Here is a 22,124-nt window from a genome sequence, read left to right on the forward strand (position 1 = left end):
TTATGTCTGGGGCTAGGCAGGAAACCAAGGTAACAGTGGGAAAGACAAGGGAGAAGATATGCATTGATCAGTAAGTTTACATATCAGCATAGTTCAGGAGGACTTGCTGCTCTGAGGTCTATCCCCACATATGTTTGCATTATCCTCACTTTTAGAAGTTTGCATGCAAGACTGCAGATTGCAACCTTAATCATGCTGTTTGGTTATTTTAGTTCAATGTATTAATTTCAGTGTAATAGGTTTATCCAGATGCAATTATTGGAGAAAGCTGTCTTTCTTCTCTTAGAAAGATATTACTAGATAGGTTTGTTTATATTTCATCTTCAACTGCAGAGGAACTCAAAGTTTATCGGCAATAAGCCAGCAGTGTGTAAGCCCAGATATGGGCAGAAAATTAGCAAAATCCTCTCATGAGCTGCTCTAGGCATATTAATGGATTTGCTGGAAGAATTCTGGTTCACTTTTCCCACTGTCCAGCAAATTAAGGAAATAAACCCTAGGGTGTGACTTAACATACCCCGGGTTGGATCTAAACAGGAACTACTTTATTCCATCAATTGTTCTAAATTTGTATTCAGTGCTTTTATTTACTCATATGTAATATGATTATAATACCTACCTCACAAGAATTGTGTGAGACTTCATTCATATTTATGAAGACTGGCAAGCTTTTTGCATGGATGGTGCTACGTAAACGCTTGTATGTGTGACCGTTTTGAAGATGTTGGCTTGTTCACTCATGTTCTGATTGCCCTTTTTTTATTATAGATGTCAGGCATTCTGAGGTGCTGAATCATATTAATGAAAGCTTTGTGAAAATATTTTTGTATATTTACAGTACTTGAATTGTCTTCCTTTCTCTTGATTCTTTGTTTGTTCACCTATGCTTGATTAGTCTGCTTGTAGCTGTCGACTTTTGTGCATCCAAGTGACACAATTGAAGGGAATATAATTTCAAGAGGATGTTCTTAATGCAGTTAATTGATGTAGTCCTAATGTTTCCAGGATGCCTACATTAGTTTTAAGAGTTGAATGATTTATCCCTTGGAATTGCTGGTGTTATCCATAATTTAATTTTAGCAATGGCTAACTAATAAAAATGTGATCTTTCAAATAAATAGATTTCTAAAACTGCATGTTCTAATTGCATTGAAAACCAGTGCTTAAATTGTAGAGGGAGAGGTCAAGGGTCTGCATGAAATCTAAAACCCCAACTTTTGATTTCACTAATTTTATGGAATCAAGAGGTCTTCTCTGCACCTCTTCCCAAAATAGCAGATGAAATACAGTCCCCACTTCCCCCACTGTAATTTGAGCACTGCTGGTGGCTCCAGGGAGAGAGTGAAAAGACCTTAAAATTCTCAGCTATCACATTTGCTAACAAGTTAGTGAGGCTGATCTGCATCAACTAAAAGCACACATACAATAGCTGTCACTTAAGCAGTTCTGTAGCTTGGTGAAACGAGTGGCCATTTTTCTAGCAGTGAAGCAAATTGCACATTGAATGGCTTTGACTGTCCTATTTCCCTTTCCAAATAAAGTTGCTGTTTTACTTACAGCAAAGGACTGAAAAAAAAACGATTTTGCTATAGTTATGATGGTGGTAGTGCTGGTTAGCATAATGTTATTTGTTCCAGGAAGAATTAACCTCAGTCTGGTATTACCCAGGCACTATATATGAAGGTTTGCCAGCTTTTGTATCCGTCGGCTTTTGTGCCTTTATTAGTTTCACCTAGGCCTTGTAGTTCAATTGGTACCCTTTGTCCTGGTATAAATATGTGGTGATAAAAGAGAGTTGCAAAAATTGAATTCTTCCCTGTTGTTAATAACTGAAACCACACTGTGATTTGCCAGGAAAATGTGGAGATAAGCAGGCAATTTCTGTGTGGTTATGGAAAAATCAGCATTTGTGGGATTTTTTTTTTCAATGCAGCCATCAGAATGAAGCATTTGTTTCACTGCACACCTATTTTCTCTACATCTGTACATTTGTCACTGAAGTGATTAAAGTTTCACACTAAGCCTTATGTCAGGAAAAAAACATCTTTCAGAAGTGCACAAAAGCTAGAAGTATCTCAGTTACTGAGCAGCTTGCAGCAAAAGAAATGGTTTATCAGGAAGATGCCCTTTCTGTGCCATTTAAGGGCTATGCATTCAAATCCTTTTAAGATTTGTGGCTTTAAATAAGAAACGGGCATTCTGTTAAAAATATACAAAGGATTGGTTCAAAGTGTCAGACCCATTTCAGTGATTGCACTGAACCATGATTCGAGCTCATGTAACATCTTAAGTCCTAGCTTTTTTCCCAAACAAGATTCAGCAGATAGCTATGTACTTAAAGGTGTTATGTTTGCTCAGGATTTCCAAATACAGGTGAACATTAACTATGCACAAAAAAGTAAAAAAGAATGTTGAGAAGGAGATAAGAGTCTGTGGATTTGATAAGTGAAAGTTATTAAAATACCAAATGCTGAGTGTGTAAAATACAATGACAGGGCTTATGTAATTGAATTATTTATTGCCATATTGGGAATTATACTGATGGGGACAGTGAATAAGTTGAATGATCCAGAAAGCTACTAGAGGCTGGCAAAGTGAAAAGGACTATTTGCCTTGTGTTTAATCTTGGCATGTGCAAGCAGTATGCCACCCTCATGACAATCGGAAATTTCAGACTTGTGTGATAAGCTGTAGCCTGGCAGCCACAAAAATTCATAGTCTGCATATTTTGATGTCAGTACACTACTGTATTGTAGCTGTGTGGTATATGCTAAACCATTAATGGTGTATACCTTTATGTTAGAGTTTGCTAATGTAATACATTTCAATAAAAAGCTGTTTAAAGACACAGTGTTGTTCAATGGAAGCTGTGTTTGGGAGAACTGTATTGCTTGCTAAATCCCAATGCATAATCTGTAGGATTATCTTTGATTTCAGGGCCCAGCATGTCTGTGAGTTGCAAGCTGGCTGGTCACGTGTTTATGTCTTTTCTCTCTTTCACTTCTCCCCCCTCATCCCACTTGGGAATTCAAAATGACACACACACACACCCCAAAGTTAAGGCATCAAAAAGGGAGAATAGTTTAGGAGGTAGGAGTGGTAATCTTATGTCCCCAGGGAACCATTTTTAGAAAATCAGAGAGCTGTGCTCTAATACTGCATTTTGTTCATACTCATATTTTGCACTGTACAATAATCTGCCCCTCATTATAATAATCTTCCAGGAAAACGTATTAGATTTCCTAAGGGAAAGGAGTTAGATGGGAGAAAAGGGGGGGGGGGACACAGTGAATGTTGCTAGAGCCCAAGATCAAGATTTATGGCTTCTATTTACATAGAACACTGAGCATAAAAATGCAAAATGGATACAAGTGATCTGCAGCCATTAATAAGTTTTAGTACAAATTAAGAAGGCGAACTACAAAGGAAGTTGTCTTTTCCAAGATCTATGGATGCAAAATCTCCTGTCCCGAGAACTGGAAGATATAAAACCCACAACAACTTGATCTTGCTACGGTTGAACAAAGCCTGTACTTCCCCATCTAGACTCACATAACTCCTATCTGTTGGGATACAATTTTGATATCATCACTTGATTGAGGACAAATATGTATACCTAATTATCATCAATGGATGATTGATGCTGCACCCCATACCAATGGAAGACTTCGTGTAGGAGTTTATTTTCTCTCTTCCACTAACACCCACTGGAACCAGCCCTGGATCAAAGAAGAGAGCCACCATAACACCATGTTTCTCCCAACATAAGACAGTCCAGATGAATACCATCTGATTTCACTGATACTTGCCTTGAAGACCTGGCAACTGATTCCTGCAGCATGCATAAGGGTGGCGTTTGAAGATGATTTGGAAATTGTGGCTAATTCAAAAAGCAGTGGCTCAATGACAAGTGGCATTTCTTAAGGTGACCTATCACTCATTGTTTAATGGAAAGCTGCTGAAAGAATAGGTGCACTTACCCTGAGCCCACCAGAGATCATCAATAAGTGCAACTAATGCTCTCACAGTACTGCGCCTCAGTCTGAAACCAGATTAAAGAGTCCATATTTATTTGAAAAAGATGCAGAAAGCAACTGGCAACCAGTATCACTGAAGTATCACTGAAATCAGATGGCTGTTCTCCAAACAAGGGTGCAACTTATTTAAACGTTCCACCCATGGTTGGGAAGTTATCTAGCATCATTGTTGACTCCAGAGCTTAACTCTTTAAATGCAATCTTTTTTTAAAAAAAACAGGTTCATCCAGCAGCTTAAAATGGTTAGGGCGGCTTTATGAACGGCAAGGACACTCTGAGCTAAGGGAAGTCCCGAAGATCTTCCCGTGCAATTTGCGACCATTGCACAGCCCTAGAACCTAAACAGCAGCAGCTTCATCAGATAACCATGGTTAGGCAATCCACAGATTAGCGCGTTACGTGAACACAGCCTGAATCATCACAGCCCACCCTCCCCTCAGCAAAAGCCGGCCTGATTTTCCTTTTAGTTCGGTTCTAGGACGCTGAGCTTGTCGATCAGAAGATCGGCAGTTTGGTGGGTTGAATCCTGAGTGCCGCGTAGCAGAGTGAGCGCCTGTTACTCGTCCCAGCTTCTGCCAACCTAGCAGTTCGAAAGCACGTAAAAAATGCAAGTAGAAAAATAGGGACCGCTACGGTGGGAAGGTAACAGCGTTCCGTGCGCCTTTGGCGTCCGGTCATGCTGGCCACATGACCACGGAGACATCCTTGGACAAGCGCTGGCTCTTCGGCTTTGAAACGGAGATGAGCACCGGCCCCTAGAGTCGGAAACGACTAGCACGCATGTGCGTGGGGGGGAAACCTTTACCTTTTTTACTGCTAAGCAATTTCAAACGTGCGGGTTGCTCTCAACAAAAAATAAACGTCTAAGACAGAGGTCTTCAAACTTGGCCCTTTTATGATTTGTGGACTTCAACTCCCAGAATTCCTCAGCCAACATGCCTGGCTGAGGAATTCTGGGAGTTGAAGTCCACAAGTCATCAAAGGGCCAAGTTTGAAGACCCCTGGTCTAAGAAATATGCACAAGAGCAAGATCTAAAAACGTGGGCCGCAGGTCATTTCGCTCCCCACGGTTCTTCGGGGTAATTTTAAACGCCCGAGATGCCGGCGGCTGTTAGCCGAAAGGAACTGACCCGAGCGAAGGGGGGGGGGGGAAGAAGAAATGCCCGGCCTCCTAGGCTGCCCTGTGCCAGCCGCGCCGCTAGAGGGCGCCGCCGACAGACGCAGCCCAGCTTTCTCGCTCCGACGGTGGCGGAGGCAGCCCCGTGATCACCTGTGACTGCCGGCCCGAGGGCCGGTTCTGAGAGGGCGGCGGGGGCGGAGGCGGGTGGCGCGGCCGGGGCAGCCGCCGGAGCAGCAGCAACAACAGCAGCAGTAACGCCATCACCATGTGGCTGAGCCCCGAGGAGGTGCTGCTGGCCAACGCGCTCTGGATCACCGAGCGGGCCAACCCTTTCTTCCTCCAACAGCGGCGTCGGGGCCACGGCAAGGGGGGCGGCCTGACGGGTGAGTGGAGCCGGTCGGGCAGGGAGGAACTGGCCCCGAAAGGTCCGCCCCGCCTCGTAGAGAGACGCGAGGCGGCGGGGTGCGGATCGGCCCGGGCCTAGGTTCAAGGAAACGCCTCGCCGGGGGCTTTTGGCACCCTTCGAGTGGGGGTTGGCCCCGGTGTGTACGGAAGCCCAAGCGAGCCGAGGGGTTTACGCCTGACATGGACCAGCCTTGACGGGCCTCTTTTCCCTGAATGCTTTGATGGCGAGATCTCCCCCACCCTCCAGTCGGCTTTCTGGAGATGCTTCTGGCCTGAAATGGTTATGACTCGTGGACTTCAACTCCCAGAATTCCTGAGCCAGCATGGCTGGCTCAGGAATTCTGGGAGTTGAAGTCCACGAGTCATAAAAGAGCCAAGGTTGCCTACCCCTAGTATAGGGTTTCCTGCCTGAGCAGGGGGTTGGACTAGATGACCTCCAAGATCCCCTCCAACTTAGTTGTTGTTGTTGTTGTTATTATTGTTGTTGTTGTTGTTATTATTATTATTATTATTATTATTATTATTAATCCCATTTATATCCCGCCCTTCTCCGAAGACTCAGGGCGGCTTACAATTTTAAGCACAAACCAATGTGCTTAGCAATAGCCTTCATTCTATGTATATGCCTGCTTCTTCTTCTTCTTCTTCTTCTTCTTCTTCTTCTTCTTCTTCTTCTTCTTCTTCTTCTTCTTCTTATTATTATTATTATTATTATTATTATTATTATTATTATTATTATTATTATTATTATTATTATTATCCCGCAAACCTGAGAAGGACGAATGCTTCTGTTTTGTCTTTGACAGGCTTGAAGGATTCATTAGGTGCCATCAGGTCTTTACCGTAATTGGCATCTCTTCAGAATGTCTGCCAGGCCTTCCTTTGAAAGGCTGATATTGTATTCTGTTGAGGGAGTGCAGTTAGGTTACGTTGTACCCGGGCATCTACCCAAACAAAATATAGGGTAGATGTTCTGTGGGTTTACCTTTCGGGCTCCAGCAGTTCATGGAAAAGGCTGTTATTACATGTCACTTAGAAATTGGAACATCTGGGGTTACTGAAGATCTTAGTTTCAGAGAGAATAAGATGATGTTCAACTTAAAAGTTACGGTTTTCTTTTTAAAATGGAAGCTCTGAATTGCAGAAGTAATATTTAGATTTCTTATATCTGCCCACTTCCAAAGATTCTATTTTCATTACTTAAAGTGCTTCCGTATTGATGATTCCTACCACTGACACTCAACAATACTTATGCAGCTTTTTTTTACTTAAGTCTTTTAACTTTTCAAATGCATTTTGTTTGAGAGTGCGTGGTTGTAGGCGAAAAAGAAGAAGCAGTAGAAAAACACATGAAATTTCTGATTAGTACATAATGTCTATAGCTAAAATGAATGCCTTGACATGAGAAGTTCACAAATGTGATATAGATAATGAAGGATGGATGGACAGAAAGACAAACTATATAATAAAACATACAAACAAAAAAACTTGGACCACTAGGTCTTTTTCTGCCACCAGTTTTCTGTTTCTGTAACAATATATAAAAGTCAAGATACAATGTAGATAACTTTAAACAAGGTATTTTTTTTCTTCAGAAATCTAGTCCTCCCTCAACATGGAAACTCTGGGTCACTTTGCTGATCACTCTTTCTCAATTCAGCCTAACTCACAGGGTTGTTGTGGGGAGAAATAGGATGTGGAAAACTACACACACCAGCTTAAGCTTGGGTAGAAGAGGTGGGATATTAATAAAACAAACATATATGTCCACATTTTAAGTACAGATTCCATCTTTAGTAAATATATTTGTTATAGGCAGCAGCCAGTTAATTAACAAGTCTGATAGAGCTTGTAATTTTGTATTTTTAATTTTAATTTCAATTGTTATGTCAGCCCCTACAGCCATATACTTGACTCATATACAGTTCTTAAGTGGTAATAAGTGTTAAAATTGTATAAGAGTTAAAACAAAATTCCAGTAGCTTATGGATCAGGTGGGTGCAAACAATTTCATAATATTCAACTGGAGGCCCTACCCCATGTCTATGAAAATAGATAAATCCTTTGAAGGCAGACAAGGTCAGGATTGTGTAGCCCTGGGCAGTGTAGAATGTTGTTCACAGACCAGGAGCAGTCTTGCAAGTTTTATTGTCTTGAATACATTTCCAAGGTAGTTTAAAAAAATAACAAACACAGAAAAGGAGAATCGGTATGTCACTTACAGGTGAAACTCGCAAAATTAGAATATCGTGCAAAAGTTCATTTATTTCAGTAATGCAACTTAAAATGGGAAACTAATATATGAGATAGACTCATTACATGCAAAGCAAGATAGTTCAAGCCATGATTTGTCATAATTGTGATGACAAATTGTGATGTACAGCTCATGAAAACCCCGAATCCACAATTTCAGAAAATTAGAATATTACATGCAATCAATAAAACAAGGAGTGTACATAGAACAATATCGGACCTTTGAAAAGTATAAGCATGCATATGTACTCAGTACTTGGTTTGGGCCCCTTTTGCAGCAATTACTGCCTCAATGCGGCATGGCATGGAAGCTATCAGCCTGTGGCACTGCTGAGATGTTATGGAAGACCAGGATGCTTCAATAGCGGCCTTCAGCTCTTCTGCATTGTTCGGTCTCATGTCTCTCATCTTTCTCTTGGCAATGCCCCATAGATTCTCTATGGGGTTCAGGTCAGGCGAGTTTGCCGGCCAATCAAGCACAGTAATCCCATGGTCATTGAACCAGGTTTTGGTGCTTTTGGCAGTGTGGGCAGATGCCAAGTCCTGCTGGAAAATGAAGTCAGCATCCCCATAAAGCTCATCTGCGGAAGGAAGCATGAAGTGCTCCAAAATCTCCTGGTAGGCGGCTGCGTTGACCCTGGACTTAATGAAGCACAGTGGACCAACACCAGCAGATGACATGGCTCCCCAAACCAACACAGACTGTGGAAACTTTACACGACTTCAAGCATCTTGCAGTGTGTGCCTCTCTATTCTTCTTCCAGACTCTGGGTCCTTGGTTTCCAAATGAGATGCAAAAGTTGCTCTCATCAGAAAAGAGGACTTTGGACCACTGAGCAACAGACCAGGTCTGTTTTTCTTTAGCCCAGGTAAGACGCTTCTGACGTTGTTTGTTGTTCAGGAGCGGCTTGACAAGAGGAATAAGACATTTGAAGCCCATGTCCAGGATCCGTCTGTGTGTGGTGGCTCTTGATGCACGGACTCCAGCCTCCGTGCACTCCTTGTGAAAGTCCCCAACACTTTTGAATGGCCTTTTCCTGACAATCCTCTCCAGGCTGCAGTCATCCCTGCTGCTTGTGCACCTTTTTCTTCCACACTTTTCTCTTCCACATAACTTTCTATTAATGTGCTTTGATACAGCACTTTGGGAACATCCAACTTCTTTTGCAATTACCTTTTGAGGCTTTCCCTCCTTATGGAGGGTGTCAATGATGGTTTTCTGCACAACTGTCAGGTCAGCAGTCTTCCCCATGATTGTGATTCCTACTGAACCAGACTGAGAGACCATTTAAAGGCTCAGGAACCCTTTGCAGGTGTTATGGCTTAATTAGCTGATTATAGTGGGACACTTTGAGCCTAGAATATTGCACCTTTTCACAATAGTCTAATTTTCTGAGATTGTGGATTTGGGGTTTTCATGAGCTGTACGCCATAATCATCACAATTATGACAAATCACGGCTTGAACTATCTTGCTTTGCATGTAACGAGTCTATCTCATATATTAGTTTCCCCTTTTAAGTTGCATTACTGAAATAAATGAACTTTTGCACGATATTCTAATTTTTCGAGTTTCACCTGTATCTAATACCAAAATGTCACCCAGTTTGAGACAGTGGTTAAAACACCAGGCTAGAAACCCAGGCATTCTAGTCCTGCCTTTGGCACAAAACCAGTTGGATGATCAGGTGACTTTCTCATCCCTAGGAAGCAGGCAGTGGCAAACCGCTTCTGGGAAACTTTGCCAAAAAACCCTGCAGTGAATTGACCAGGCAGTCACCAGGAGTCCACACTGACTCAAAGGCGCGCGCGCGCGCACACACACACACACACACACACACACACACACACAAAACCCATCCAAACCCATGCAATTAAATTGCTTTTTAAATTGCTAATATGCTTTGCTACTATGACAGCCATTTAGAGGTGTATACTGGGATATTGCCATTTGTTAAATCATCCTGGGGTGACTCAAATTTAGACGAAGAGATCTTTGACTAATCTGATTTAATATACCATTGGAAAATGTTGTGGAAATATTCTGTTCCTAGGATGTACTGTTATGCAGTGTACACAAAAAGTGTTTCTAAAACTGTGTATTAATGTATACTAAATCATATTCGTACCCATGCCAGAATTGTAGTAAAATAGTTCTTTCTATGTGTGCTTAATTGAATTCATCCACTGAATTCCACAATCCACTGAATGTTTAAATTTTCTGTTATCACGCAATAAGTATTGTGGTTACAAGTCTCTTCATATAAACTGTTTCAAAAAATAATTGTGGAAATAGAAGCCAAGGCGGCAAATACTACGTAGTTTTGTAATGATTAGCAATCCAGAGAAACTTATGTGATGATAATGTATGTTAATTTTATGGTACCATAGGATGTTATTTTCAGGATATCTTACAGATTTTAGTGATTAATTGATTAAATCTCAATGTCATTTGAAAAACTCCAGATACAGTACAGTAATTGGATAGATTAATTGTACGGCTTGTTTACATATTCTTTATTTGTTTCACAACTGCTTTGTTTGACTATTTTGTAATTAGTTTACCAGTTTATTTGTTGTTAGCTGTGAAGTCGTGTCCGACCCATCGCGACCCTATGGACAATGTTCCTCCAGGCCTTCCTGTCCTCTACTATCTTCTGGAGTCCATTTAAGCTCATGCCTATGGACAGTACCAAAAGGCAAATGAGCCTACCATTGTATAAATGTTTTCAGCAGTTACTGGAAATGTCCTCTTCTCCAGTCTAATCTCAGAGACACCAGATGCCCTTCCTGATGCCTGTTCATAGTTCACAGCAGATATATTTTCTTTGTACCCTAGGAGAAAAACATGTGCTGCTACCTAGGATTGAACTCTCAGTCTTTTGAGTGGGAGGCAAGCGTCTTCTCCTCTGGGCCACCATGCTGCCTTCTGCACTAGGCCACCTAAATAGGGACCTTCCGGAAGATGCACAGCTACAGATTTCATGTATTTAAAAAGGGAAAAAAATCCATTTTGTCTTGGGAGATTGACTGCTGAGAATCCTCTCTGAGTGGGTTCATATACTAAGCTTTGGTTTAATGTGATGAGTAAATCCATCTTTTTTGGATTAAGCATACATTCAGTTTGTCATCACAGCTGACTGTAGAAATTGTATGTGGGCAAATAGAAAAAGGAGTTTCTTTGAATTCAAATTGGAGGTGGAGCTTTATTAACATACATTTAACTTATCATTAGGTATTATCTATGCAATAATTGTCTCCTAACCTCCTTGGTTACTCTCATTTATTAGAGGAGTGATATGTGTGTGTGTGTATTTATTAGAGGAGTGACGTGTGTGTGTGTGTGTGTGTGTGTGCACACACACACACTTTCAGACACGCAAGATTCTCTTAAAGTAGTTTTACAATTAGTTTATCTTATGTTTCCTATCTGGTAAGGATGACATTACTTTATGGGAATCATTGATCTGAATTATAAACCACAACTCCAGTCAACACCTCATATGGTATAGTGAGGAAGCTGTACTGCTACATTCAAACATTGTTCCCAATTATAAGCTTTAGAAAGGTTCTGGTTGAATATTTCGTAAAAATCAAATTGCTGTAAAAAGTAGAGGAGTTTCTTCCACCAGGCTTTACCAACATGCACAAACATTACTTGCTAGAAAATTGTCTTCATAGCAGTGCAAAATTTATTGTCAGCTATGTGAACATTTTCTCAGAATTTTGAATAATTATTCTTTAAAATTCAGTGTATCCCCAATATTTTTCCTTATATCATGGAATCAAAACATTGGAAAGGCCATTTAAGCTATTGAACCCAATCTCTTGCTCAATGCATGATTCCAAAGTTAAAAAAAACTTTGGCAGATGATTGTCTAGACCAGAGTTTTCAAGCTTTTATTTTATTTTATTTATTTTAATTCCATTTATATCCCGCCCTTCTCCGAAGACTCAGGGCGGCTTACAAGCTTAGCAGTAGCCTTTGAAAAGGGCGGACTTCAATTCCCAGAATTCCTCATTCTGCCCTCCCAATCCTGAGAGTTGAAGTCCATGCATCTTATTTTTTATTTTTATTTTTTATTTTAATTCCATTTATATCCCGCCCTTCTCCAAAGACTCAGGGCGGCTTACAAGCTTAGCAGTAGCCTTCATTCTATGTATATGCCTGCTTATTAGGGCTTTCACACACACCCCAAGCGGCATTATTACAAAGTCAGCTTAATTGCCCCCAACAATCTGGGTCCTCATTTTACCTACCTCGGAAGGATGGAAGGCTGAGTCAACCTTGAACCTGGTGGGATGCGAACCTGCACTAATTGCAGGCAGCTGGTGTTACTTAAGGAGTCATTAGCCCACTGCTCCACCAAGGCTTAAAGTTCCCAGGTTTAGTTTAGTTTGAACATATCAAAGGAAGTAGATTCCACCATCTTTCTTGGTCATGCCTGACGAAAGCAAATCATTTCCTTTATTTATTTAGCATATGATGGGAACATGACAGAAGAGAAGTAAACATATACACACAACCCATGTAATTTTATACAAAACGTCTGGTGGGGTACTGCAGTGGCCTCAGAACTGGATGTTCAATTCAGCTATCCAGGCAATCGCTTTTGGCTTTGCTTCATGTCTTCTAGGGAACCAAAGAACACACATCATGGTCAATCTTGCACAATATGTTTAATAGTTTGCATATCAGCACTACAATTGCAACAAGGGGAAATCTTTCCATCCCCACTGATAGTATTTCCTTTAAAAATGAAATATGTAAATTACCAACAATAGCGGTTTCAAGCTGGGTTTTTTCCCTCCCCATTGGATCATCCATTTAGAGTTGGGTACACATGTTCAAATTTATAATTTACTGTCTTAAATTTTTATGTTCAATATAAATGGTTACATTTCATTTTCTTTCAATTAGGTAACATTCATAACATTCTTCTCTGCATTTTCATTGTTTTAGGATTGCTCGTGGGAACTTTGGATGTAGTTTTGGATTCCAGTGCTAGAGTTGCTCCTTATAGGATCTTGCATCAAACACAGGATTGTCAGATATATTGGGCAGTGGCTTGTGGTAAGTACCGGTACATAACCTGGCAACCAAGAAGTTTTTAAACACAAACAGGTGTATATTTCCTGTTTTGCTTAATTTCAGACATACATACATACATTAGGGGCATGTGGCATGGATACTCAGTCCTTTAATTTAGGACTCTTTAATTAAATGAGTGACAAAACCTCCTGATCTGAATAGAAATTTAAAAGAAAATGACTTGAGAAATGACTGTCTAATATAAACATTTTCATCCTTTTATATATGTGTCATTTTTATTATAGGAAAGCTTTGTTTACATATTCTCTGTGATTGTTCTTAATCTCTGTCTAGGCTCATCTCGTCAGGAAATTACAGGCCATTGGGAATGGCTAGAGAATAATTTGCTCCAGACTCTTGCAATCTTTGACAGTGAAGAAGATATCACTACCTTTGTCAAGGGTAAAATACATGTAAGAACTGTTCTTCTTGCCCCATTCTTTGATAAATGAAAGACAAACTGTTGACAGCTATAGATTTTGAACCTCCATGTAAAACTCAGGGGGACGGATATTCATAATATACATTAAAAGGTAAAAGTAAAGGTTCCCCTGCACATGCGTGCTAGTCATTTCCAACTCTAGGGGCCGGTGCTCATCTTCGTTTCAAAGCCGAAGAGCCAGTGCTTGTCCGAGGACGTCTCCGTGGTCATGTGGCCAGCATGACTAGACGCCAAAGGCGCACGGAACGCTGTTACCTTCCCACCGCAGTGGTCCCTATTTTTCTAATTGCATTTTTACGTGCTTTCGAACTGCTAGGTTAGCAGAAGCTGGGATGAGTAACAGGTGCTCACTCTGTTACGCGGCACTCGGGATTCGACCCGCCAAACTGCCGACCTTTTGATCGACAAGCTCATCATCCTAACCCACTGAGCCACCACGCCTTCATATATACATTAAATAGGGATTTTTCAAGGAGCAGCCATAGCTACTGTATCAGTTTGCCTGAAGCTTCTAGTTGAACTGCTTTAATATTTCACTGTGTAATTAAACTGCTATAGTGTATGTCGACCAAAGTTCCATTAGGAGGGGAAAAAAACCTTTTGAGAATTTTGTTGATTCTTCCTTCTGTGTGTATTCTTACTCATTTTCACTTCTTTTTTTCTGCTATATATTCAGAATGGAACTGTGATTAATATACATACATACATATGTGTGTGTGTGTATATGTATATGTGTGTGCATGAATGTGTATGGATATGAGAGCAGGCATCAGAATTACATTTTTTTAATGTGTGCCAGTGTGTTCACAGAAAAAAGTGACAGTAAAGATTATCTTTTCTTCTTTTGTGCTCCCTTACTTCCTGTACTGCTTTCTTTATAGATAGAGAAGCATTTCAGATGTTTCTGTAAAATCTATGGGAACACATAATAGAAATAGGTGTAATTCATATATAATTCAGGCAGGTGAGTAAGTAGTCCGAAACTATAATAATCTTAGTAACAATCATCAATATGCTAACATAGTTTTTGGAGCATTGAATATGGAGTTTTGAACATTAGCATGCACACAAAGAAGTGGAATTTCCAGAGGAAATTAAATATATTTAATGGTTAACTAATGCAACAAACGAAAAAGCACTAATTTTTATTTGTCACCTTTTCCTTCAGGGTATTATTGCTGAAGAGAATAAGACTCAGCAGCCACAAGGAGAAGAAGATCCTGGCAAATTTAAGGAAGCAGAACTGAAGATGCGCAAGCAGTTTGGAATGCCTGAAGTGGAGAAACTTGTCAATTATTACTCTTGCAGTTATTGGAAAGGGCGCGTCCCGAGACAGGGCTGGCTGTATCTCACTGTTAATCACCTTTGTTTCTATTCCTTCCTTTTGGGCAAAGAAGGTAACTATCATTGAGGTGACTCTTATTGTTTAATACTTCAAACACTTATTACATCTGATAGCATTGCCTCTTTCAACCTGCTTTTTGATTAGGGTTAAAGAGGGAACTGCAATTAACACTCACACTGCTCCAACAGCAAATTGCACAATTCCCATACCTCTCCCATAGAGTGGAGTGGATTTGAAATCTACATCTTTTAATCTTATTGCTCTGTTAGAGTTCAGCAATGAGCAGTGCGCTGTTTCACACCAATGTTGCTCAAACATCTATAAATCATTTACAAATATTTCTCAGTAATTGATGAATTGGTTTTACTTGTTTCCATAGTGACTCTGATAGTCCAGTGGCTAGATGTAACCCAGCTAGAGAAGAATGCTACTCTTCTGTTTCCTGAGTGCATCAAAGTGAGTACCAGAGACAGCGAACTCTACTTTTCTATGTTTCTCAACATCAACGAGACCTTCAAATTAATGGAACAGTTGGCTAACATTGCCATGCGTCAGTTATTTGACAATAAAAGTTTCACGGAGGACATGCTGCTTCCCAAACCCAGCAAGCCTCTCAAGAATATCTCAGCACTTAAGAGGTAAGCGTGCATAAGTACCCATGTTTCTTTTGTCTTCCAAGATTTTAGGATACCTCCAGACAAGGTGTAGGCCGCTCCCTGATTGGCTTCAGTCCAAATAGAAACAGCCTCAAATGTTTCCATAACTGAGAACAAAAACAAACTATGTTTTCCCAAAAGAAAGAAACTAGTGTTTCCTCTGTACAGAGAGAATGCCTTTCGCCAACCTGGTGAATTGTAACTCTTTTTTTATAACTAAGTAACACGTCTTTTTCTGTAGCGTGAGAATGTTAAATTTTTTCCTGGCATTCCCTTTCTTACAGAGTGTGCTTTTGGGTTAGAGTGTATATGTACACAGATGCATATGTTCATACACACATAAAAAGTGTGGGCACATTTATTAAGGAAGAAAACATATCCAGAATTGATTTCTGCTGCGGTAGTTGATGCTAACTTGATAAGACTGGGAAGCTAGGCATTATGTAGTACTTGTATATGTGTTTGTCATTTGTTTTCTGCCTGATTTTCTATGGGATATTACCGGTATCTGTTTTGTGCTTTTTAGTATGACTTGCAAAAACAATCCATTTTTCCCCCCAATTTTCATGTTTACGGATGGGAAGAAAATTAAAATGTGCAACCAGATAATAATCCAAGGGGATTCTTTCTGATCTGCCCAATCATTTTAGGGCCATTCTTGATCTGAATTGCAGGAACACGAACCTGGCTGAAATCTCAGCTACAAACTAAGCTATGAACTTTCTGCATTTTCTTCCCAATGTCTTTCATAAACACGTGCTTGATATCTGTCCTTGTACTTTTCCTAGAGCTGTCAGAAAGAGTGGAGATAAGAAACTTGCAGGTGATACTTGAATTTGCGTTTTTCTTCTTCCCATGCAGCCTAATTATACCCCCCAAATTTATTCTTTATGCAATCCAAGAATCTTTAAAACTGGATTTTGTTGTCGATATGGAATTGATTTCCAGAACATAGGATTGTTCTTTCTGTTGTTCTGACTAAGTTTTGTTATATTTCTAATTATGGAATCATGGGTGGAAATCCCCATATGGAACCTCCATAATTAAGCCACTGTTTTTTTTCCTAGTTCTCTTTATTTAGATAATATATATATATAGCTGTCCATCTTAAGCAAGTAACTGGTCGGCAAACAGATAATGCAACAAACTAATATAAAGCTAATCTAAATTAAGCAAATACAATAGAATAATCATAATACAGTAATCAAGGCAACACAAAAATAGGTCAGAATACCAAAACACATATTTCAGGCTCCATGAATAATCCTGCACTGATGCCTGAGGGAAAAGCTAGGACTTCACAACTTTTAAGACACTGAGTCTCATGCACATGCCAAAACAATTAGAGGTTTTATGGATAATTTTTCGGTTTGTTTTTCTCTTGAGTGATTAAAAATATGAGATTTTCTATGGCCAGAGAAAGATTAATCTTTCGGGTATTTAGGTTGTATTACAACTTCTTGCTGCCGACTTGCAGAACTAGTTTTCTCTGGGTTCAGTCCTGGAAAAAGTAGCTATGTCTAATCATGCTACAGCTAATACATTTACCCCAGAGAAAGACAATTCATTCTGAAAGGGAAAATTGACAGAATAGGCTATATGCTCTTGAATTTATAAAGACAAACTCCATGGAAAACAAAAATGGTTGTCCTTCCAGATGAATACTCTCCCAGAATGCAGTGACGTCTGTTATAAGGCCCACCTGTACTCTACTTTCTTGAACCGGATTTCTGAACTATACTTTTGTTTTTCTATCACGTCTATATATTTACATTACCCTAAGCAGTGTCCTTTTTCTTCCTCTGACCAAATGTTCTGTAATATTTGCCAGCTCTTTCCATTGACATATTATCTTCACAGTGCTATTATTCTTTCTTTGGAATCACAGCAGCACTGCAAAGGATATTTTTATTATAATTCTATGCTTATACTGAACAGTATATATAGCTAGTCCTACACTTACAATCACAATAATGCCTGAAATCTTAGTCATTGAGCAAAGTGGTCATTAATTGAGATGCCATATGACCATTTCTCTCAATGATTGCAATTTTGGCTCTTCCAGTTACAGTCATTAAGCAACCACATGGGTTGTTAACTAGAACACCCTGGAGAAGGCTCCCAGGCATGGTGGGGCTGGGAGAGAAGATTGCAAATGGCAATCGTATGATTACAGGGCATTTGACATCCAGTCACAAATGCAAACAGGTTGCCAAGCATCCGAAATGTCCTGGGACTGGGGGAGTGTGGCGTGACATTTTGAAATGGCCAAAAAACACCTGTTCTGAGGCCATTGTGAGTGCAAGAGGTCATTAAACAACCAGTTGTAAACTGAGGACTGTCTGGATCTGTACTAGGGATTTTTGGCTATCAAATGGTCCAATATGACAATAACTTATATTTGGTGGAAATTCTTATTTGAAACTATATTGAAATAGGATTGTGCATGATTGAAAGGAAAGTCCAACCCATCTGAAGGACATGTTAAAGAAAGACTGCTGTAATGGATTTCTCAGTAATTACCCAATCGGCATGTGTGCATATATATTTCATTTTCTTCAGGGATCTGGATGCCAGAGTCAAAAATGAATGGTACCGTGCTACTTTTCGATTGCCGAAGGATGAACGGCTTGATGGGCACACAGACTGTACTTTGTGGACCCCATTCAATAAAATCCACATTCTCGGCCAGATGTTTGTTTCCAATAACTATATCTGTTTTGCTAGCAAGGCAGAAGAGGCATGTCATCTCATAATACCCCTTAGGGAGGTGAGAAGTTGTTTTTGATAATGGATTACCTTGAGAGGCCAGTAGTTAGTTATTGGGTTAAGTTTAAAGGATTTCCTTGAAGATAGTAGGATTTTGGTTTTGAGCCTCAGCATATTACTCCATGGGTTAAATAAGTAATTCTCTGGGGTGATGGAAACAAGATGCGTATCTTTATATACTCCATTTCTCCCTCTGCCGATGCTGTAGGTTACAATTGTTGAGAAAGCGGACAGCTCCAGTATTTTGCCTAGCCCACTGTCCATTAGCACTCGAAGCAAAATGACCTTCCTCTTTGCCAACCTGAAGGACCGAGACTTCCTAGTTCAGAGAATCTCTGACTTCCTGCAGAGGACTCCTTCAAAGCAAACAAGCTGCAGTGACATGGGGCAAAAGAAGAGCATTGGTGATCATGCCTCTGAGGTACGGTGCCAGCAATGAGCCTTGAAACGATCCTCTAAATATTGATATAATTCGGGCAGTTGACTGTGATTTCTGTTGTTGACAGGGCTTTCGAACTGATTAGATTGCACTGACAGCCTCAGTTCCCAGAGCAAGAAGGAAAACCACTGAGATCTCTAATAAAGTTCTTCAGCTAAAGTAACTGGGGGAGGGAAGTAGCTCGAGATAAGAGCATATGGAGTCATTCCATTCTGACTGACATTCCATTCCATTGTTCCCTTGAGACTGTATTTAGAAATGGCCTTAATTTTATCTGTGAATTTGTGAACAAAGGATCAGGCACCGATTGGCTGTTTAGAGAAAGAATTTCCAATCCTGTTTAGATCTGTTTGTCATGATAAGAAGTCATGGGCCCCTTTGTGTCTGGATTTCTTCTGCTGGGTCAAGTGGCTCCCCGAAAGGCCTTGCAAAACTTTTTCATTCATTTGCCATTTCATTTTTCCCAGCTTGCTCCGGCCCTTCTGTTCATCCTTCTTCTGCAGCCATGTTTTTTTTATCATTAGTGAGCTTCTCAGATTGTGGTACCAATCTGAAATTATCTTTTTAACGTTGAAAAGCCAATAATTCTTAATAAATAAACTTTGAATAATGAATAAAAAAAATATCTATGAAAGTGTGGATAGGGTACTTATTTATCTGCCTGGGTAGCCACATAAACCAGAGCAGAGGGACTCTAGTGCTAGTATGTCTCATTAAAACAGTGAGGGTGCAGGTGGGAATCTGTTAACTTGAGGCCCTTCAGTGTTACCTGACAGAATAAATAATATTTGTCAGGGAATTGCGCAGCTGGTGTCCAAATAAGGTCAGAGATGCTGACACGAACTTGTTGTTTTATACAAATAAATATATTTTACATCAATATGTACAACAAACTAGATAGGCAAACAGGAGCATTATGAGGTAAATCACAAAAGCACACTGAAGAAAAAGGTGGGGGGAAAGGAAAACTCCCCCTCCCCCACCACACCCACAGCAACCAATTACAGCATGGATTGCCTCATGCGGGAGCCAGCATCAACCACAACTGTGTGTTCTGACTCACTGCACAACCTCACTGCTCCGGCTACTAAATTTAAATATCTTAACAATATTGGATTGCTTGGATGAACGCATTAGTCTATTTGCACATAATAGTCTCATATAGGATGACCTGCCTGTGGGAGGAAAATGTTACTTGTACATCCTGCTACCTAAGTTGGTGGTTGCTACTCTCAGCTCACTTTTATTTGTCCAGAACCACAGAACACACTAAGTGCCTTGGACCTGTTCAGTGGGTTGTACAAAGCATTCAAAGAAATGACCACTTTGCTTTACCATGCATGCACTTATATGTGCAGATAACTAGTAGATAGCCGTGACGAGCCTTGAGGAGGAAAGACAGCCATATTTAGTGAAGTGCCCTTATTATCCAACATGTTTTGTTTTTCTCCAATAGAAGTGTTGCTGTGTATTGATTATGAAAAGAAAGCAAAGCATCTGTCAGCACCAGGGAAATCAGGAGATCCAGGCAGTTCAAATGTGCATAAAGCTTTATTGTAAGCTTAAGTTCTTTACAAGAATCTGAACTACTAACAGTCAAGGGAAATTAGCGTGAGTAAGAATAGAAAGGAATTCAAGGTGGGCTGGACTTAGATCTCTTGTGGGCGTGAAGGGACTCATAACTGATGATGCATTTGACTCCCTCCCTCAGGGTCAGCCTGGTCATCTCCTACAGCAGCAGACTTTTGCTAGCAGTAGAAAAGCTAGCTGAAATTTTGGATTAATTTTCTACTAATAGCAGTTTCTTAAATAATTATTTCCCAGGTGAAAGACTGGACTGATAATTCATTATGATTCCACATTAGAATGACAGTGACAGGGAATTAATAAGCCTGTCAGTTATTTTTCCCCACTTGTCATTAGATATTGATTTAAACCTTGCATTTGTAAGGTATACATATAATCACAAACAAATTGAAAATGTGAGCTTTATGTTACTATATTTTGGAGGAATGCCAGGACTAACCATAGCTTCCTAATGGGTACATATATCACGAATAAAGAATTGTTGCTCTGTAATACACATGATGATCCTATTTGATAATCTATGAATATCTTAGATGATTTAAATGAGGGCAAAGGCATTAATGGCAATGCCATCAATAATGTATTGTAGCATAATGGATGTCTTCCTAGAACATTATTGATTGTGCTAGAAGTCCAAATAGCCTTCAAATTGCTGTTGAACTTGCTTGTATTTCTGCATGTGCTAAGTTATACATTTCTTTTTAGGAAATGTCTCCTACTAGTCCTGCAGACAGTCCTGCTTCTCCTCTAAACAATCAGCTGGGAAACTTTTGCACAGATGAGGTACCCACAGCATCTCAAGGACTGTTGAAATTGTTTGGGACCAATTCGGAAGAATCCTCTGGAATAAAAAGGGTATATTACTGATTTGTTTTATCAATTCAGAAAATGTAGTGCTTATACTATATTTACACTATGATTAAAACCTTGATTATAACAACTCATAAGATTAAATTCTTACGGTATTAAGTGGGGAAATGTTTCAAATATATTCATCTAAATGTGAAGAACATAAATGAGTTAATGAAACCTACTTATTTTTCTAAAAAAATATATGTGTCTTGAAAATGTCTTCCTTTTTGGGTTGTTGGCTTTGAGAAGGCGGAATGGCATGTTTCCCTGGCTCCCACTGGCTGGCATTTCTAAAAGGAGCTTGCTGGAGCTATTTGGAAGGAAGCTTGCCGGAAGGTGCTTATTGCCAATCTGTCCTCTATAGGGAGCAATCCAGCTGTTGGTTAGTCTGATGTGGGCCGTGGCAGTAAGTTTGTTTTTGATGCCAGCACTGAAGTTGCTCAATAGAGGTTTGTCACATAGCCTAGTCGCAGCTTTGTGACATTGTTTGATGGTGATGTTACGTGGCTGGATGAATTTCCCTCCCTTGGGTGAGAACTATGAAGTGAATTGGGATGTATGGAATGGGGATAACCCTCTTCCAACTTAGTGGGAGTGGTTGGTGGGAGAGACCAGTGTTGGTGGATCATGTGAGGAGGAGAATATTGAGTCCCTCATAGCACTGGTGGTGATTAATTGTGAGAGGGGGTGGTTCCTTCTCTAAGGGAGGTTGTTCTGTCCCAGCCTGTGTGAGTCCTTGTTAACTCACAAGGACAAACACCTCTTTTAACAAGTAGGCTGGAAATGCCGAAAAAACAAACCCCTTTTATTATTATTTACAGACCTGGAAATGTCCCAAAAGCAAAGGCAAACAGAACACAATTCAAACGGAGAATTGTCCAAAGGCAAACAGAACACGGCTCAAACAGAAAATTGTTCACAGGCAAGGCAAACAGAACATGATTCCATGAAACTTGAGTCCTTTGCCTTCAGCACTGCCCACACTTTCCCTTTTTATTATGCAGCCCCAAGGCATGGCTTCTCAGGAGCCGCCCCATTGCCTCCCTTTGTCATACTCTTGTTGCCTGTCGGCATTTGCGAACGTCTGTGATGTCTTCCAGCTGTGAGTCCTCAGAGTCTGACTCAGCA

General features: G+C 40.2%; 1 protein-coding gene across 1 annotated transcript in view; it reads left to right on the plus strand.

Moving 5' to 3' along the window:
- The first annotated feature begins 5,370 nt into the window (after nucleotides 1-5,370).
- TBC1D9B (TBC1 domain family member 9B) overlaps nucleotides 5,371-22,124 on the plus strand; it is a 40,818-nt gene continuing 24,064 nt past the window's right edge. Inside the window, exons 1-8 of the mRNA XM_083352290.1 lie at nucleotides 5,371-5,540; nucleotides 12,778-12,888; nucleotides 13,201-13,319; nucleotides 14,517-14,745; nucleotides 15,073-15,331; nucleotides 17,912-18,119; nucleotides 18,327-18,539; nucleotides 20,850-20,999. Coding sequence (XP_083208416.1) covers nucleotides 5,423-5,540; nucleotides 12,778-12,888; nucleotides 13,201-13,319; nucleotides 14,517-14,745; nucleotides 15,073-15,331; nucleotides 17,912-18,119; nucleotides 18,327-18,539; nucleotides 20,850-20,999 — 1,407 coding nt within the window. The 5' untranslated portion in view covers nucleotides 5,371-5,422. The remainder of the gene's footprint in view (nucleotides 5,541-12,777; nucleotides 12,889-13,200; nucleotides 13,320-14,516; nucleotides 14,746-15,072; nucleotides 15,332-17,911; nucleotides 18,120-18,326; nucleotides 18,540-20,849; nucleotides 21,000-22,124) is intronic.

Source organism: Vipera ursinii, assembly GCF_947247035.1.
Source record: "Vipera ursinii genome assembly, chromosome: 2".
NCBI lineage: Eukaryota > Metazoa > Chordata > Lepidosauria > Squamata > Viperidae > Vipera > Vipera ursinii.